At 35.1% G+C, this 15,713-nt stretch overlaps 1 protein-coding gene across 1 annotated transcript in view; it reads left to right on the top strand.

The window, feature by feature from the left end:
- Positions 1–15,713, top strand: part of LOC141560984 (uncharacterized) — a 103,769-nt gene that overhangs the window by 18,537 nt on the left and 69,519 nt on the right. Inside the window, exons 2-4 of the mRNA XM_074299855.1 lie at positions 1,739–1,861; positions 7,651–7,761; positions 13,931–14,041. Of these exons, the coding sequence (XP_074155956.1) occupies positions 1,739–1,861; positions 7,651–7,761; positions 13,931–14,041 (345 nt within the window). The remainder of the gene's footprint in view (positions 1–1,738; positions 1,862–7,650; positions 7,762–13,930; positions 14,042–15,713) is intronic.

Below are 15,713 nucleotides of genomic sequence, written 5' to 3'. Positions count from 1 at the left end.
ATTTCAGGAACTCCCAGAAACAGTATAACTAGATTTGAGCAAGGCTATTTTGACTCTTTGTTGGAATATCTCATGGAGCTAGAGAGATGTGGGCTTGATGGGAGTATGCATTTACACAAATTCAGGACCAGTTGAATTATCAAAACAAAGATATGAATTCATTGGAACTAATATGACCATGGAAAGTTCTCTTCTTTCAAGAATGACCCAGTGCTATGCCCTTGGTCTTGACAAATTATTACATATTAGTGACTTAATGACAGATGGAATGTTTAATCACATTTGTAGGTAACGTGAAGTTTGATGACAAAAGTGAGATCTGCAATGAGATTTACTCTCAATGAATAGAATGAGGAAATCTAATAAGATGATCCTTTCAAGAGATATACTTGGAAAATCTTAATACTTGAAGTGAAATAATAAAGGCTTCCAAGTAGGAGATGACAATGAAGAAGTTCAAGAGTTTGAGATGTTATTTATTTATTTTGTTAAATACTCTGGGGCTTTGGATAGACTGAGTCAGTTGTATAATATACCCACTGAAAGAGAATTAAGAATGTATTAGGATAGTTTATAACAGCATAATGATCATAATAAGGGCAATATACGTCATTCTAGTTACACTACATTTGGACTAGTGAATTCAGTTTCAAGTGCCATTTTTGTTTTAAAAGACTAGTCTTTCTATCTTATCAAGACTGGAAGTACAGAAACTATTTATTCACAGGTTGGATCCTCTTCCTGGTCAGCATGACAGCTTGGAATTGCTCTTTTTCTAACCTGCACCAAATATATCTTTCCTTAGGCAAGTTGGTGTCCCCTACTCTGAAGGTTCCACCACATCAGTGCTGAAGAGTGTTAACAATTGATTGGCCTACCCTACTACATATCAGCACTACCAAACTCAATAGATTCACAAGCCTCAGCTCTTGCCTATCTTTCCAGTGTCCTCTTTAGCTAGAATTATGCATGCACACTGCCTTGCTAAATGCTATGTTTGAAAAGTTGAAACACTTTTTATGGATATCAGCTCACTTCCACCTCTTAATAAAATAAAAGACTAGGATAGAGGATGAATATCAATTCTGTGGGTTTAAAAAAAATTGTCCCTGAGAAGGCAATCAGGAGGTTGAGGAGTGCTGAAATCCCCTCACACAAGAATCTGTTGAATGAATTGTGCTTCTTTAACTTAGTTAAACTAGAGGAGAAATAGCAAGAATTGTTGGATCTTTGGAATCAAAAGTTTGAAATAATTGTTGTATAGAGAAGACATTAGGTTTGTTGTGCTTAACCTTGGAAGACATTGGGATCAATGAATTGAAGCTATCAGTCAAGGTGAGAGATTCAAGGTAGGTATCTTCTATTGACAGATTAAAAATTTTCTTTACCTTAGCATACAGCTTAGTGAGCAACTATATCCAAAATCAATTTCATTACCTGGTACCCAAATCTGATAATAAAACTTTTACAAACTTATTGGAATAAATTTCAAAGATAGAAAGCTTATTGCCAGCTTGGCCTGAAAATTTTTCTGGTTTGCATAGGACCCCATAGAGCATGAATTTTATTTTTCATGGATAGGAGGCCATGCCTACGTCCTAATGAAATAAAAGAATATGATAGATGATATCAATCCTTAACTTTTAATACAAGTGTTACTTTTTTTCATATAATTTTACACTATTTATCATAATGTATTAAGTAATATTCCTGACAAAATATTTATTTTTCCTTGCAGATATCAGGAATACGAAAAAGAAAAGATTCTGCTTCATAAGACCTAAGACCATAACCTCAAATAATTTAAGTCTTCCTGCTCCCGAGAGCCACAAATCATCTGGCCCATCACCTTCTGAACCTGGTAAGTAATTAAAGGAAGAAAATGATTTTTCCTCAAAAATATTTTTAACAGTGTCTAACTGTTAAATAAGTAGCAAAATAAGTTTATTCCAAAAACTGTCAGTCATGGAAACCCTAGCATATAATTGTCTTCCTCATACTGAAAATAGGAAAATAACTTTGTGTGTTTTCTCCTGAATTCTTTTACAAAGAACAGTTCAGAGTTTTCTATATAAAATGATGAATTGTTGAGTAGAAATCCCTTATTATATGGTTTTTCACACCCATACATTAAATTCAGGTATGTAATTTTGCCTGAATTAATTTTGACACTATTGCATAAGTTAAGCTACTGTTGAAGTATTTCATTGTTAATTTATAATATTCTTTTGATTCCAAAATGATCGAACTTAAAGTGCAAATTTTCTTTCATATTTTTCTTAGTAATCCCTAATTAAATTTGAATTTCATATTAATGCTGTGCTGAATTTTTTGCTATTATATGTGAATAAAATTTTATATATTAGTAATGAGCCTGCCTTTAATTAAAATTGTAACTCATTTTTTAAATCTGGCCTTTAGCTTTATTCCTAATTCCAAATGAAACAAGGATATTCTCAGCACAGACTCATAACTTGATATCACTGCTTTAAAAAATTTTTTTTCTTGTTATACATTCTTTTTGGTAAACACATTTCCTTTGGAATTATGTTTGGAGAGAAAAATCAGAACCAAATAGAAAAACCATGAGAGAAAATAAAAGAAGAAAAAGGGCATAAAATGTGAACATCACATATGTTGACCAACATTCATAATTCTCTCTTTGGATGCAGAAGACATACATGTTCCATCTAAAGTGCATTTGGATTGCCTTGCATCACTGAACTGCTGAGAAAACCAAGGCTTTCATAAATGATCATCACATTCTTGCTATTACTGTGTACAATGTATTCTTGGTTCTGCTTGTTTCACTCAACATCAGTTCTTGTAAACCTTTCCAGGCCTTTCTCAAATCAGCTTGATGTTCATTTTTTTATAGAACAGTAATACTTTGTTACTTTCACATACCACAACTTATTCAGCCATTCCCCAATCAATGGGAATCTACTCAATTTCCAGTTCCTTGCCACTACAAAAAGGGCAGCTACAAACATATTTGCACATGTGGGTGCTTTTCCCTCTTTTATGATTTTCTTGTGGTAATAGGCCCAATAGATGCTACTGAATCAAAGTGTATGCAGAGTGTGATAGACCTGTGGGCATAGTTCCATTTTGCTCTCCAGAATGGTTGAATCATTTTACAATTCTACCAGCAATGTGTGTGTGTGTGTGTGTGTGTGTGTGTGTGTGTTGATGAGGTAAGTTTATTTTATATCCTGCAACTTTGGTAAAGCTGTTTAAGTGGGTTTTGGATGATTCTCTAGTATAACATGATATCATCTGAAAAATTGATAGTTTTATCTCCTCAATGCATATTCTTAATTTCTTTTCTTTTCTTTTTTATTGTTCAGGTTAACATCTCTAGTACAATAATGAATAATAGTGGTGATAATGGGCATCCATCTTTCACCCCCGATCTTATTAGGAATTTGTCCAGCTTCTGCCCATTACAAATAATTCTTGGTGACAGTTTCAGATGGATACTACTTATCATTTTAAAGAAAAGTCCCTTTATTCCTATGCTCTCTAGTATTTTTAATAGGAATGGGTGCTGTGTTTTGCTGAAAGTTTTTCCTTCATCTATTGAGATTATCATATGATTTTTGTTAGTTTAGTTATTAATATAGTCTATTTATGGCAATAGTTTTCCTGATTTTGAACTAGTCCTGCATTCCTAGTATAAATCCCACTTGGACATGGTGTATTATCTTGCTAATAAATTGTTGTGTTGTTGTATTCTTTTTGTTAATAGTTTATTTAAAATTTTTATATCAATATTCATTAGGGAGTTTGGTCTGTAAATTTCTTTTTTCATGTTGGCTCTACCTGGTTTAAGTATCAGTACCATATTTGTATCATAGAAAGAATTTGGCAGGACTCCGTATTTTTTCAAATAGTTTTCATCGTATTGGAACTTTTTGTCTCTAATGTTTGATAGAATTCACTTTTAAACCTATCTGGCCCTGGAGATTTTTTAAGAAGTACATTGATGCCTTCTTCAATTTCCTTTTCTAAAATATTTCTATTAAATATTTCTTAAATATTTCTATTTAAGTAATTTGTGTCCTCTTTTGTTAATCTGGGCAATTTATATTTTTGTAGATATTCACCAACATTTCAATTAGATTGTCAGATTTGTTGTCATGCAATTGGTAAAAATAACTCCTAATTATTGTTTTAATTTCTTTTTCATTGGTGGTAAGTTCACCCTTTTCATTTAAAATTTTTATTTATTTTATACTTATAACTTTTTTTGTGACAGTACATTTGCATGGGTAATTTTTTTTACAACTTTATCCTTTGCACTTACTTCTATTCTGATTTTTTTCTGCCCTCCCTCCATAATATGAAGTCTTATACATATCAAATATGCTATAGTGTATCCTAGATACATATATGTGTGCAGAACCGAATTTCTTGTTGCACAGGAAGAATTGGATGCAGAAGGTAAAAATAACCTGGGAAGAAAAACAAGAATGCAAACAGTTCACAGTCATTTCCCAGTGTTCCTTTTCTGGGTGTAACTGATTCTATCCATCATTGATCAATTGGAACTGTATTAGATCTTTTCTTTGTCGAAGACATCCACTTCCATCAGAATACATCCTCATATAGCATTGTTGTTGAAGTGTATAATGATCTCCTACTTCTGCTCATTTCACTCAGCATCAGTTGATGTAAGTCTCTCCAAGCCTCTCTGTATTCATACTGCTGGTCATTTCTTACAGAGCAATAATATTCCATAACATTCATATGCCACAAATTACCCCAAAATTCTCCAGTTGAAGGGCATCCATTCATTTTCCAGTTTCTAGCCACTCAATAGGGGCTGCCACACACATTTTGGCACATACAGGTCCCTCTTTCTTCTTTAGTATTTCTTTGGGATAAAAGCTGGATCAAAGGGTATGCACAGTTTGATAACTTTTTGGGTATAATTCTAGATTGCTCTCCAGAATGGTTGGATACATTCACAACTCCACCAAGAATGCATCAGTGTCCCAGCTTTCCCACATCCCTTCCAACTTTCATCATTATTTTTTCCTGTCATCTTAGCCAATCTGACAGGTGTTTAGTGGTATCTCAGAGTTGTCTTAATTTAAATTTCACTGATCAATAGTGATTTGGAACACTTTCATATCAGTGGAAATAGTTTCTATTTCATCATCTGAAAATGGTCTGTTCATATCCTTTGACCATTTATCAATTGGAGAATGGCTTGATTTCTTATAAATTAGAGTCACTTCTCTATATATTTTGGAAATGAGGCCTTTATCAGAACTTTTAACCGTAAAAATGTTTTCCCAGTTTGTTGCTTCCCTTCTAATCTTGTTTGCATTAGTTTTGTTTGTACAAAGGCTTTTTAATTTGATGTAACCAAAATTTTCTATTTTGTGATCAACAATGATCTCTAGGTTTCTTTGTTCACAAATTCCTTCCTTCTTCACAAGTCTGAGAGGTAAACTATCCTATGTAACTCTAATTTATTCATGATCTCGTTCTTTATGCCTAAATCATGGAATCATTTTGATCTTATCTTGGCATGTCGTGTTAAGTGTGGGTCTATGCCTAATTACTGCCATACTAATTGCCAGTTTTCCCAGCAGTTTTTGTCAAATAGTGGAATTCTTATCCCAAAAGTTGGGATCTTTGGGTTTGTCAAACACTAGATTGCTACAGTTGCTCACTATTTTGTCCTGTGAACCTGTCCTATTCCATTGGTCAACTACTCTATTTCTTAGTCAATACCAAATGGTTTTGGTGATTGCTGCTTTATAATATAGTTTTAGATCAGGTACAGCTAGGTCACCTTCATTTGATTTTTTTTTCATGAATTCCCTTGAAATTCTCGACCTTTTATTCTTCCATATGAACTTTGTTGTTATTTTTTCTAGGTCATTAAAATGGTTTCTTGGGAGTCTGATTGGTATAGCATTAAATAAAGAGATTAGTTTAGGGAGTATGGTCATCTTTATTATATTTGCGTGGCCTATCCAAGAGCACTTAATATGTTTCCAATTATTTAAATCTGACTTTATTTGTGTAGAAAGAGAGAGAGAGAGAGAGAGAGAGAGAGAGAGAGAGAGAGAGAGAGAGAGAGAGAGAGAATTGATTCTATAAGAAATCAAGCCACTCTCCATTTGATAAATGGTCAAAGAATATGAACTATTTTCAGATGATGAAATTGAAACTATTTCTACTCATATGAAAGGGTGTTCCAAATCACATTTGGTCAGATAGATGCAAATTAAGACAACTCTGAAATACCACTACACACCTGTCAGATGGGCTAAGATGACAGGAAAAGATAATGACAAATGTTGGAGGGAATTCGGGAAAACTGGGACACTGGAGCATTGTTGGTGGAGTTGTGAATGGATCCAACCATTCTGGAGAGCAATTTGGAACTATGATCAAAAAGTTACACAGTTTATACCCTTTGATCCAGCAGTGTTACTACTGGGTTTATATCCCAAAGAGACACTAAAGAAGGGAAAGGGACATGTATGTGCAAAAATGTTTGTGGCAGCCATTTTTTGTAGTGGCTAGAAACTGGAAATTTAATAGATGCCCATCAGTTGGAGACTGGTTGGTTAATAGTTGAATATGAATTTATGGATTATTATTGTTCTGTAAGAAATGACTAGCAAGATGAATACAGAGAGGTTTGGAGAGAGTTACATGAACTGATGCTATGTGAAATGAGCAGAATCAGGAGATCATTATACACTTCAACATCATTAATATATGAGGATAAATTCTGATGGAAGTGGATATATTTGGCAATGAGAAGATCCAATTTAGTTCCAATTGATCAATGATGAACCAGCTACACCCAACAAAAGAACACTGGGAAATGAATGTGGACAGCTTGCATTTTTGTTTTCCTTCCCAGGTTATTTTTTTCTTTTTGTACAATAGAACTGTACAAATATGTATTCATATACTATATTTAAGATATACCTTAACATGTTTACAATGTATGAGACTGCCTGCCATCTAAGGGAGGGGGTTAGGGGAAAGAAAAGAAAAGTTGGTACAGAAGTGATTGTAAGTGACAATGTTGAAAAATTACCCATGCATGTGTTCTGTCAATAAAATGCTATAATAAAAAATAAATTAAAACATATATAAAGAGAGAATTGCCCCAAATGTATAAGAATTCAAGCCATTCTCCAATGGATAAATGTGCAAAGTATATAAACACACAATTTTCAGATGAAGAAAGTAAAATTATTACTAATCATATTACTAATCATGCTCTAAAATACTAATGACCAGAGAAATGCAAATTAAGACAACTCTGTGATACCTAAACACAATTGTCAGATTGGCTATAATGACAGGAAAGGACAATGGTGAACGTTCCATGGGATGTGGGAAAACTGGGTCACGAAAAAATTGTTGGTGGAAAACTTTTGTAGCTTGAATGGCACTTCATACATCATGAATTTTCTTTCTTTTTTTTTTTTTTTCGTTATGAAGCCATTTCCACATTTTGTTGGCATGAAAATGAGGAAAGAGGATGAGTACCAACACTTCATCCTTAAACACAATTATTATTCATCATCTTACAATGTTATACTCCTCCTCATATTGTGTCACTCAACATATAACATATTCTTGACATAATATTTCTGTTGCCTCTAGATTGTAGGAATGAAAGCAAAAGATTCTGGTTCTTAAAACCGAAGAGAATAGGCCCACATAATCCTGTTACGGGGACACACAACTTACCTGGGCCATCACACTCTGAATCTGGTAAGTGATTAGGTGACAAAAAAGATTTTTTTTTTCCCCAAGAAATATTTTTGAACATGGTCGAAATACTAACAATTTCCTGTTAGGATTCTTACAAGGTAATGTACTTGGTTCACACCTCTAAAGGAGTTCACAAGTTTAAAGGAGTTTACACCTTTAGTTTGCTCATTGGCTCACACATTAGACTTTATACCTTTAGAGACCATATAAAAGGACAATCCCACACTCTTGGAGAGGCGAAGTCAGGATTCAGTCGAGGAGAGAACTTCGGGAGATTCACAACTAGGATTGATTTCTGGGAAACCCACAATCCCACACTCTTAGAGGTGCCATCTGATTCATTCCAACTTGGACTGTTGTGCTGGCTGGAGACATTCTGACAAGAGCTCTGGGGAACCAAGGAGAGAGACATGCCTCTATTAAAGCTAACCAGGCTTAGGAAAAGATTCGGGACTTTAAAGGACAGAATAAAGGATCTGGACTTTAAGTTCTGGCTGCATTTTGGGATTATTGGAACTGAACTGAAACTAAAGCTGTCTCCAGAAGCTCCCCAAGAAACCTGCCCCCAAGAGAACGATTTTAATTTAGAGAAAAGAGAACATAACAATTTCCAAAAATCTAGGTTTGAGTTTATTCCCCAAAAAAGTCAGACATGAGTCTACCATGCAGTTGCATTCCTCAATGAAAATAGGATGATAACTTTTTGTGTTTTTCTTGGTGACACAGGTCATTATGGTAATGCATGAAGGTCATTATTTCATGCCTCATCTGTCTTGCCTTCCTGAATTTCCACACATATTGGGTGAACAAACTAATTTTTAATTTTGAAAACCTCCTTGATGCTTTTCCTTTCATTTAGGAAAACAATCCTTCTTTAAGTACATTGTTGCTTGATTACATATCCTTAAATTGTAGTTGTAAAAATAATCCAGCTATCTCTTGACCTTTCTAGTTCTGGCCTTTCCTGGTAGTTTGACTTGTGAATTCCTAGGGAAGAGCTTGTGTGCTTGGGAGGAGCAAGCTCATTGGTTGAAGTGGTTCTTCCCAGAAGCCCTTGCATTATCCCACGCCCATTCTCTAGGAGGATAAAGAGGCAGCACTCCAGAGATAGAGAGTCTCTGCTCTAGACCAGGCTTGACACGGCTCTCTGCAGGAAGGGAAATCACTTCTCTGGACGACAGTTAACGGCAACTATCTGGAGACAACAGTTCTCTACAGGAAGAAGAATCTATCCTAGAGATTTGAGTTGACACAGCAGATTTCTCCCCCCCCCCCCCCCCCCCCCAGGGAGCGATCTGCAGCTTCTGGAGACGACAGCACGTTACAGTTGTATGTGTGTATCTTGGGAAGTTTTGAGATGAGAGACTTTGAAACAGCTGCTGTGTGCAGTTGGATTATGAATTGATTAGGAAAGAATAGGATGTCAGATAACAAATTTGTAGTTGATATTGGCATTGTTACATGATTTTCATAGGTTCTGTTTCTGTAGTATTTGCAGTATTTGAGAATGGGAGTTAAGGAGATGAATGAGAAGAGTAAGTTAGGGATGGAATTTGGCAAGGAGTTATTGGTAATTGATAAGGATTAAAAAGCATTCTAGATTAGAGAAAAATGGAGAATTGAGTTGGTTTTCTAAAAGACAAGATATGGAAAGTTAAAAGAAATGGAAAGTTAGAGTCATGAATGGTCCAGTAATTCTGGAGAAGAAAAAAGAATAAGTCCTTGTCTTTAAAACATATTTTAAGATATTGTCTCATGGTAATATGAAAGTATAAGTTGTTTGTTATAAAACTGCCACAAGTATCTTCTGTCATATCAATATAGATCTTGAATACAAAATATTTAGATACGATTCTAGTCAAAGTGGATGTTCTTCTTTTTTTAAAATAATATCTCATTTCTCCAGATATATTAGAATACTTTTCAACATTTACATTTTTTTAACATTTTGACTTTCAAACTTTTAATTCCTCCTCCTTTTGACCCCCCCACTCCTCAAGACAGCAGTAAATCCAATACAGGTGATCTATGTTCAATCACATGAAATATGCTAATGCATTATTTATGTTGTGAAAGAAGAATTATAACAAAAGAGAAAAACCTGTGAAATGAAATAAATGAAAAAATTAAAATTATCTACTGTGATGTATAATTAGTTTCCATGGTTCCTTCTCTGCAAATGGATGGCATTCCCATCTCAAGTCGTTTGGAACTGGCTTTGATTATTGTCTTCTTGAGGAGGCTTAAGTCTTTCACAATGAATTTTCTCAGGCTATTGTCATTGTTGTGTACTATGGTTCCTGGGTTCTAGTCACCTGACATAGCATCAGTTCTTGTTCAGACTTGACAGCTGTGGTTTTGTTGTGAAAGTCCCTGCTCATCCTTTCTTTTTTTTTTTCATATTATAAATTTTAATTAGTTTTATAATTATAACATTTGTTGACAGTACATATGCATAGGCAATTTTTTGCAACATTATCCCTTATACTCCCTTCTGTTCCAAATTTTCGCCTCCTTTCCTCCACTCCCGCCCCTAGATGGTAGGCATCCCCATACATATTAAATCTCATCCTTTCTTATAGATCATTGTACTTGATTACATTCATATACAACAACTATTTCAAGTATTTCCTTGTTGATAGCAGAATCACCACAAAAAAAGGAGTGATGTCCTTCTTTTTGTACCCCTGGGTCCCTTTCCCTTTATTCTTAATTCTTTGGGATTCCCATTTAGTAATTTAGTAATGCTGGATCAAAGAGTATGCACAGTTTTGTCATTTTTTAAGCATAATTCCAAATTTCTCTTCAAGATGATTGGATCCTTCCACAACTCTGTCAACTGTGTGTTTGGTATGGCTGAATGATGCTTTATGTTTCTCACAGAGTCATTAGTTTTCACAAGCCCAGTTCCAATTTTAAGGATTTTTTTTCCTTGGGTTAACTTTTGCACTCCCTTTTCCACTTGAATTTGACTTTGAAAGCAATCATTCTCTTCTGTGAATTTCTGGGCTTCTTTATTCAGGCTATGGAGTCCTTTTTCATACTTCTCTTGAATTACATATTTCTTTTCCCATGCTTTCTGCTGTCTCTCTTCCTAGATTTTTAAAAATCCTTTTTGTTTTCTTTCACAAGACCGATTTATATTCAACGTTGAGGCTTAACATGAAGACATTTTGACTTTGTTGTCTTCTGAGTTTGTGTTTGGATTTTCCCTGTGGTGGTATCACGCAGCTTTTTGTGTTCATAGATGTCTTTTGCTTCTTGTTCAGTTTAAAATTTTGAGCTCTAGTTCTAGGGTGTACGGGACACCCAAAGATTCTTGTGCTAAAGGCCAGTCATTGGCCTCTGCTGCAGCCAGCTTACTCGTTACACTAAAATGGTCCAGCTTGGTCACATCTGTTATTCCCTGTATTCCAGATTGGCAGTTTGTCTGCTAGTCTAGGGCAGGAGACCCCACAGCTGTCCTGCTGAATCAACACTGGGCTCATATGTGCTTTGCCTAAGAGCCTCCTCCCGAATCCTTTCAGAAGCCATCTTTATCATGGTTTCCAGGGAAAACTGAGGAGAGCTCAAATAACTTCCTGGATTCTTATGCACATCTTGATTCTTCTCTGCAACAAATCTCTTGAAAGCTGCAATGTAGATCAAAATGTAAGCAGCACATATTTAATAAATATGCAAAAATCTCATATAGCAGAGAAAACATTTATTGGTGCATTTCTATGTAAATTTGAGACTCCCCAGGGATTGCATATATTTTTTCCACTTGCCACCCTGAAATAGGGTATACTACTTAACACAGCTCATATTTAGCAGAGACTTTATTTAGGGAAACAGTTTTCTAATCAAATAGAATTCATTTGTATTAAATCCCTAATTTGAGATCTCATTGCCTTCAGGTAATTGTGAATTTATAGAATCTATGCCTACTGAACATGAACTCCCTCTGGTGAATCTTGTCAATCTAGAAACATTTGAGTGTCGTATCAGTGATAGATTGTATTCTTTTCATTTGTCTCAGAAGGTTATTAATGAGCATTCATTCACAATAACACCTCAAAAAGGACCTACCGGATCATGAGACTATAAATAAACGAAATATTATTTCTAGTCATGTGAGTCCTTATTCTCAAAATACTGACATGAATCTAGTAAGATAACAGGAATTCCTGGAAAGTCAAATTCTTGAATTCAAACAATAAACTCTGCCAAGTAGAAGATGACAATATAAGATGATCCAGTGTTTGGGAGATTATTGATATATATGTTTTTTGGTTTTTTTCTTTGTTTAAAAATCTTTTGCTTTGGATAGGCTGAGCTAAGTTTGACACAGACGTATGATATGCCCATCAAAAGAGTTAAGAATTTTTTAGGATAGACGATAAAATCGTAAAGTTCCTAACAAAGGGAACATAGTCAATGCTGGTTACACTTGGAGCAGTGAATTATGATTTAAGTGCCATTTCGTTTTAAAAGCCTGATTCTCCCCATCTTACTAGGACTGGAACAACTGGAACTGTTTATTCACAGGCTGGATCCTCTCCTTGGTCATCATGGCAGCTTGGATTAGCTCTTTTTCCAGGCTGCCCCAGCATATACCTGCTTACGCCAGTTTGAGACCCTTTATTCCCAAGGACCCACCACATAAATGTCACAATGTGAACAACTAACTGCTTGGCACTCCCCCACACAGCTCAGCATTGCCAAACTATCAAAAGTTCTACAGCTTCAGTTGGCCCCTATCTGTTCCCAGCCCATTCTTCAGGTAGGCCTATGGACGTGTATTCCTGTGATGTTCTCTTTTCTCTAAATCGCAATCATTCTCTTGGGGGCACATTTCTTGGGAGCTTCTGGAGGCAGCCTCAGTTTCAGTTCAGTTCAATAATCCCAAGTCTAGCCAAGAGTTAAAATCCTTTACTGTCTCTTTCCAAATCTTATCTCCTTCACTTGGGCCTGGACTAGTTTTCTGGAGGCCTTCCTCTCTCCTTGATTCCTCAAGAGCTCTTGTCTCCAGCCAGCTTCAGCCTCTCGCCTCCTCGTGTCTCTAGCCAGCAAGAAGGTAGACGTGGGAATGAATCATATTCCACCTCTGAGAGTGGGATTGTGGGCTTCTGCCTTGTGAATCTCCCAGAAGTCAATTCTAGTTATGAATTTCCCAGAGTCCTCTTTGACCCTGAATCTCCCAAAGTCCTCTCCTCCAAAGTCCCCTGAAGTTCTCCTGAGAAGTCTTCTCCTTGACTGAATCCTGGCTTTTTATATCCTCCTAGAGAATGGGTTTGTGGGTACTCCCTGGGCTTGTGGGAACTCCTTAAATGTATGCTCTCTTAAAGGTGTGAATCTCATGGCGATTACTGAACTAGAGAACTGTTAAGTACCATGTTAAATTAGATAATTATATCTATTCCAGTGACTTAGCACCTTGTAAGAGTCCTAACATATTCCCTTGCTTATGCTATGAGTTAAAAGTGTCAGGCCACTTCTACTGCTTAATGAAATCAAAGACTAGGATATTGGTTGAGTATCCATACCAGGGCTTTAAAAACAATTGCCCTTGAGAAGGCAGCGAGGAGAATGAGAAGTACTGATATTTGTACATACAAGAATGCATTGAATGAATTGTACTCCTTTAGCTTAGATCAGAACAATCGGAAAAGGGATTTTGGGATCTCTGTAATCCAGAGTTTAAAACAGTTGATGTATACAGGAAATATACTTGTGTTCAAGCTGAGAAGTCATTGGGGTCAGTGATTTGGAACTGCCTAGCTGAGTGATATATTCAAGGTAAGTATTTTCTACTGTGACAATTTAAAATTCTTCTGCATCTTGGTATGTGATTTCATGAATTAGTATGTCCATTATCTGGTCCCTAACTCTTTGGCAATGAAGGTTTCCAATCATATCAAAGTAATTTTCCAAGACCAAAAAGCCTGTTTACAACCTGTCTGGAAAAGTTTTCTAGCTTGAATTGGACTTCATATAGCATGAAATTTTTTTTTGATATGAAGCCATTTCCACATTTTTAATGGCATAAAAATGAGGAAAGAGGACGAGTACCAATACTTCATTCTTAAACACAATTATTATTCATCATCTTACAATGTTATACTCCTCATCATATTGTGTCACTCAACATATAACATTCTTGACATAATATTTCTGTTGCCTCTAGATTATAGGAATGAAAGGAAAAGATTCTGGTTCTTAAAACCGAAGAGAATAGGCCCACATAGTCCTGCCACAGGGACAAATGATTTTCCTGGTCCATCACACTCTGAATCTGGTAAGTGATTTGGGGGGGGGGGGAATAAGATTTTGCTTCCCATAAGTAAGTTTTTCAACACAGTCCCAATACTATATTTTCCACTTTGGGCTTTATTCCAAAACTATGTCAGAAAATAACTTTACCATACAGCTATATTTTTCTTAAAGAAAATAGGACAATAATTTTTTGTGTTTTCCTTGGTGACACAAGTGGTAATGCATGAAGATCATTATTTCATACCTCATCCGTATTGCCTCTCTGTATTTTCACACATATTGGGTGAACAAAATAATATTTAATTTTGCAAACCTGTTTGATGCTTTTCCTTTGATTATATATTCTTAAATTGTAGTGGTAAAAATGATCCAGGTAGCACTTGACCATCATGAATGTAATTCCAGTAATTCTGGAGAAGATAAAAGAACAAATCCTTTGATTTAAGACATATTTTAAGATATTGTCTCATGGTAATAAGAAAGGATAACTTTTTCTATGTTATAAAACTGCTACAAGAGTCTTCTGTCACGTAAATATGGATCTTGAATACAAAATACAATATGATTCTAGTCAAAGTATATATTTTTTCTTTTTCTTAATATCTCATTTTTTCTAGATATATTTAGAACAGTTTTCAACATTTACATTTTTTTTAAGATTTTGTCTCTCAAACTTTTACTTCCTCCTCCTTTTGACTCCACACTCCCCAGTACAGCAGGAAATCCAATACAGGTACACTATGTCCTATCACATTAATTAAGTTTCAGCATTAGTCATGGTGTGAGTTTCAGCATTAGTCATGGTGTGAAAGAGAAAAAATATGTTATTACTTAACAGAGCTCATATTTTGCAGAGAGAATTATGTAAATATCCCATTCTATTTAGGGAAACAGTTTTCTCATTGATTAGAATTCATTTGTACTAAATCCCTTGAACATGAGCTCTCTCTGGTGGATCTTGTCAATTTGGAAACATTTGAGTGTTGTATCTGTAATAGATTGTATTCATTTCATTTGTCTCAGAAGGTTATTAATGACCATTCATTCAAAATAACACCTCAAAAAGGATGAGACGAGGTTACAATCTATAGTAAATGAAATATTATTTCTAGGAATGTAAGTCCTTATTCTTAAAATACTGAGGCGAATCTAGTAAGATAACATGTTTAGCAGATATTCCTAGAAAGTCAAAATCTTGAATTCAAGCAATAAACTCTGCCAACTGGAAGACAACAATATAAGATGATCCCATTTTAGAGAGATTATTGATTTATATGATTTTTTTTTTGTTTCAACACCTCAGACTTTTTAAAAAATATTTTTTATTAATTTTTTAATTATAACTTTTTTTTACAGTACATATGCATAGGTAATTTTTATAACATTATCCCTTGTACTCCCTTCTGTTCCGAATTTTACCTTCCTTCCCTCCACCACCTCCCCAGATGGCAGGCATTCCCATACATATTAAATATGTTATAGTATATCCTAGATACAATATATGTGTGCAGAACTGAATTATTTTTGTTGTTGTTGTAGTTGCAAAGGAAGAATTGGATTCAGAAGGTAAAAATAACTTGGGAAGAAAAACCAAAAATGCTCACAGTTTACACTCATTTCCCAGTGTTCTTTTCTGGGTGTAACTGATTCTGTCCATCATTGATCAATTGGAACTGGATTAGATCTTGTCTATG

This window comes from Sminthopsis crassicaudata, chromosome 3 (genome assembly GCF_048593235.1).
Source record: "Sminthopsis crassicaudata isolate SCR6 chromosome 3, ASM4859323v1, whole genome shotgun sequence".
In the NCBI taxonomy this organism is placed as follows: Eukaryota; Metazoa; Chordata; class Mammalia; order Dasyuromorphia; family Dasyuridae; genus Sminthopsis; species Sminthopsis crassicaudata.
The sequence above is the reverse complement of the archived record's forward strand: the minus strand, read 5'-3'. Positions and strand labels throughout refer to the sequence as shown.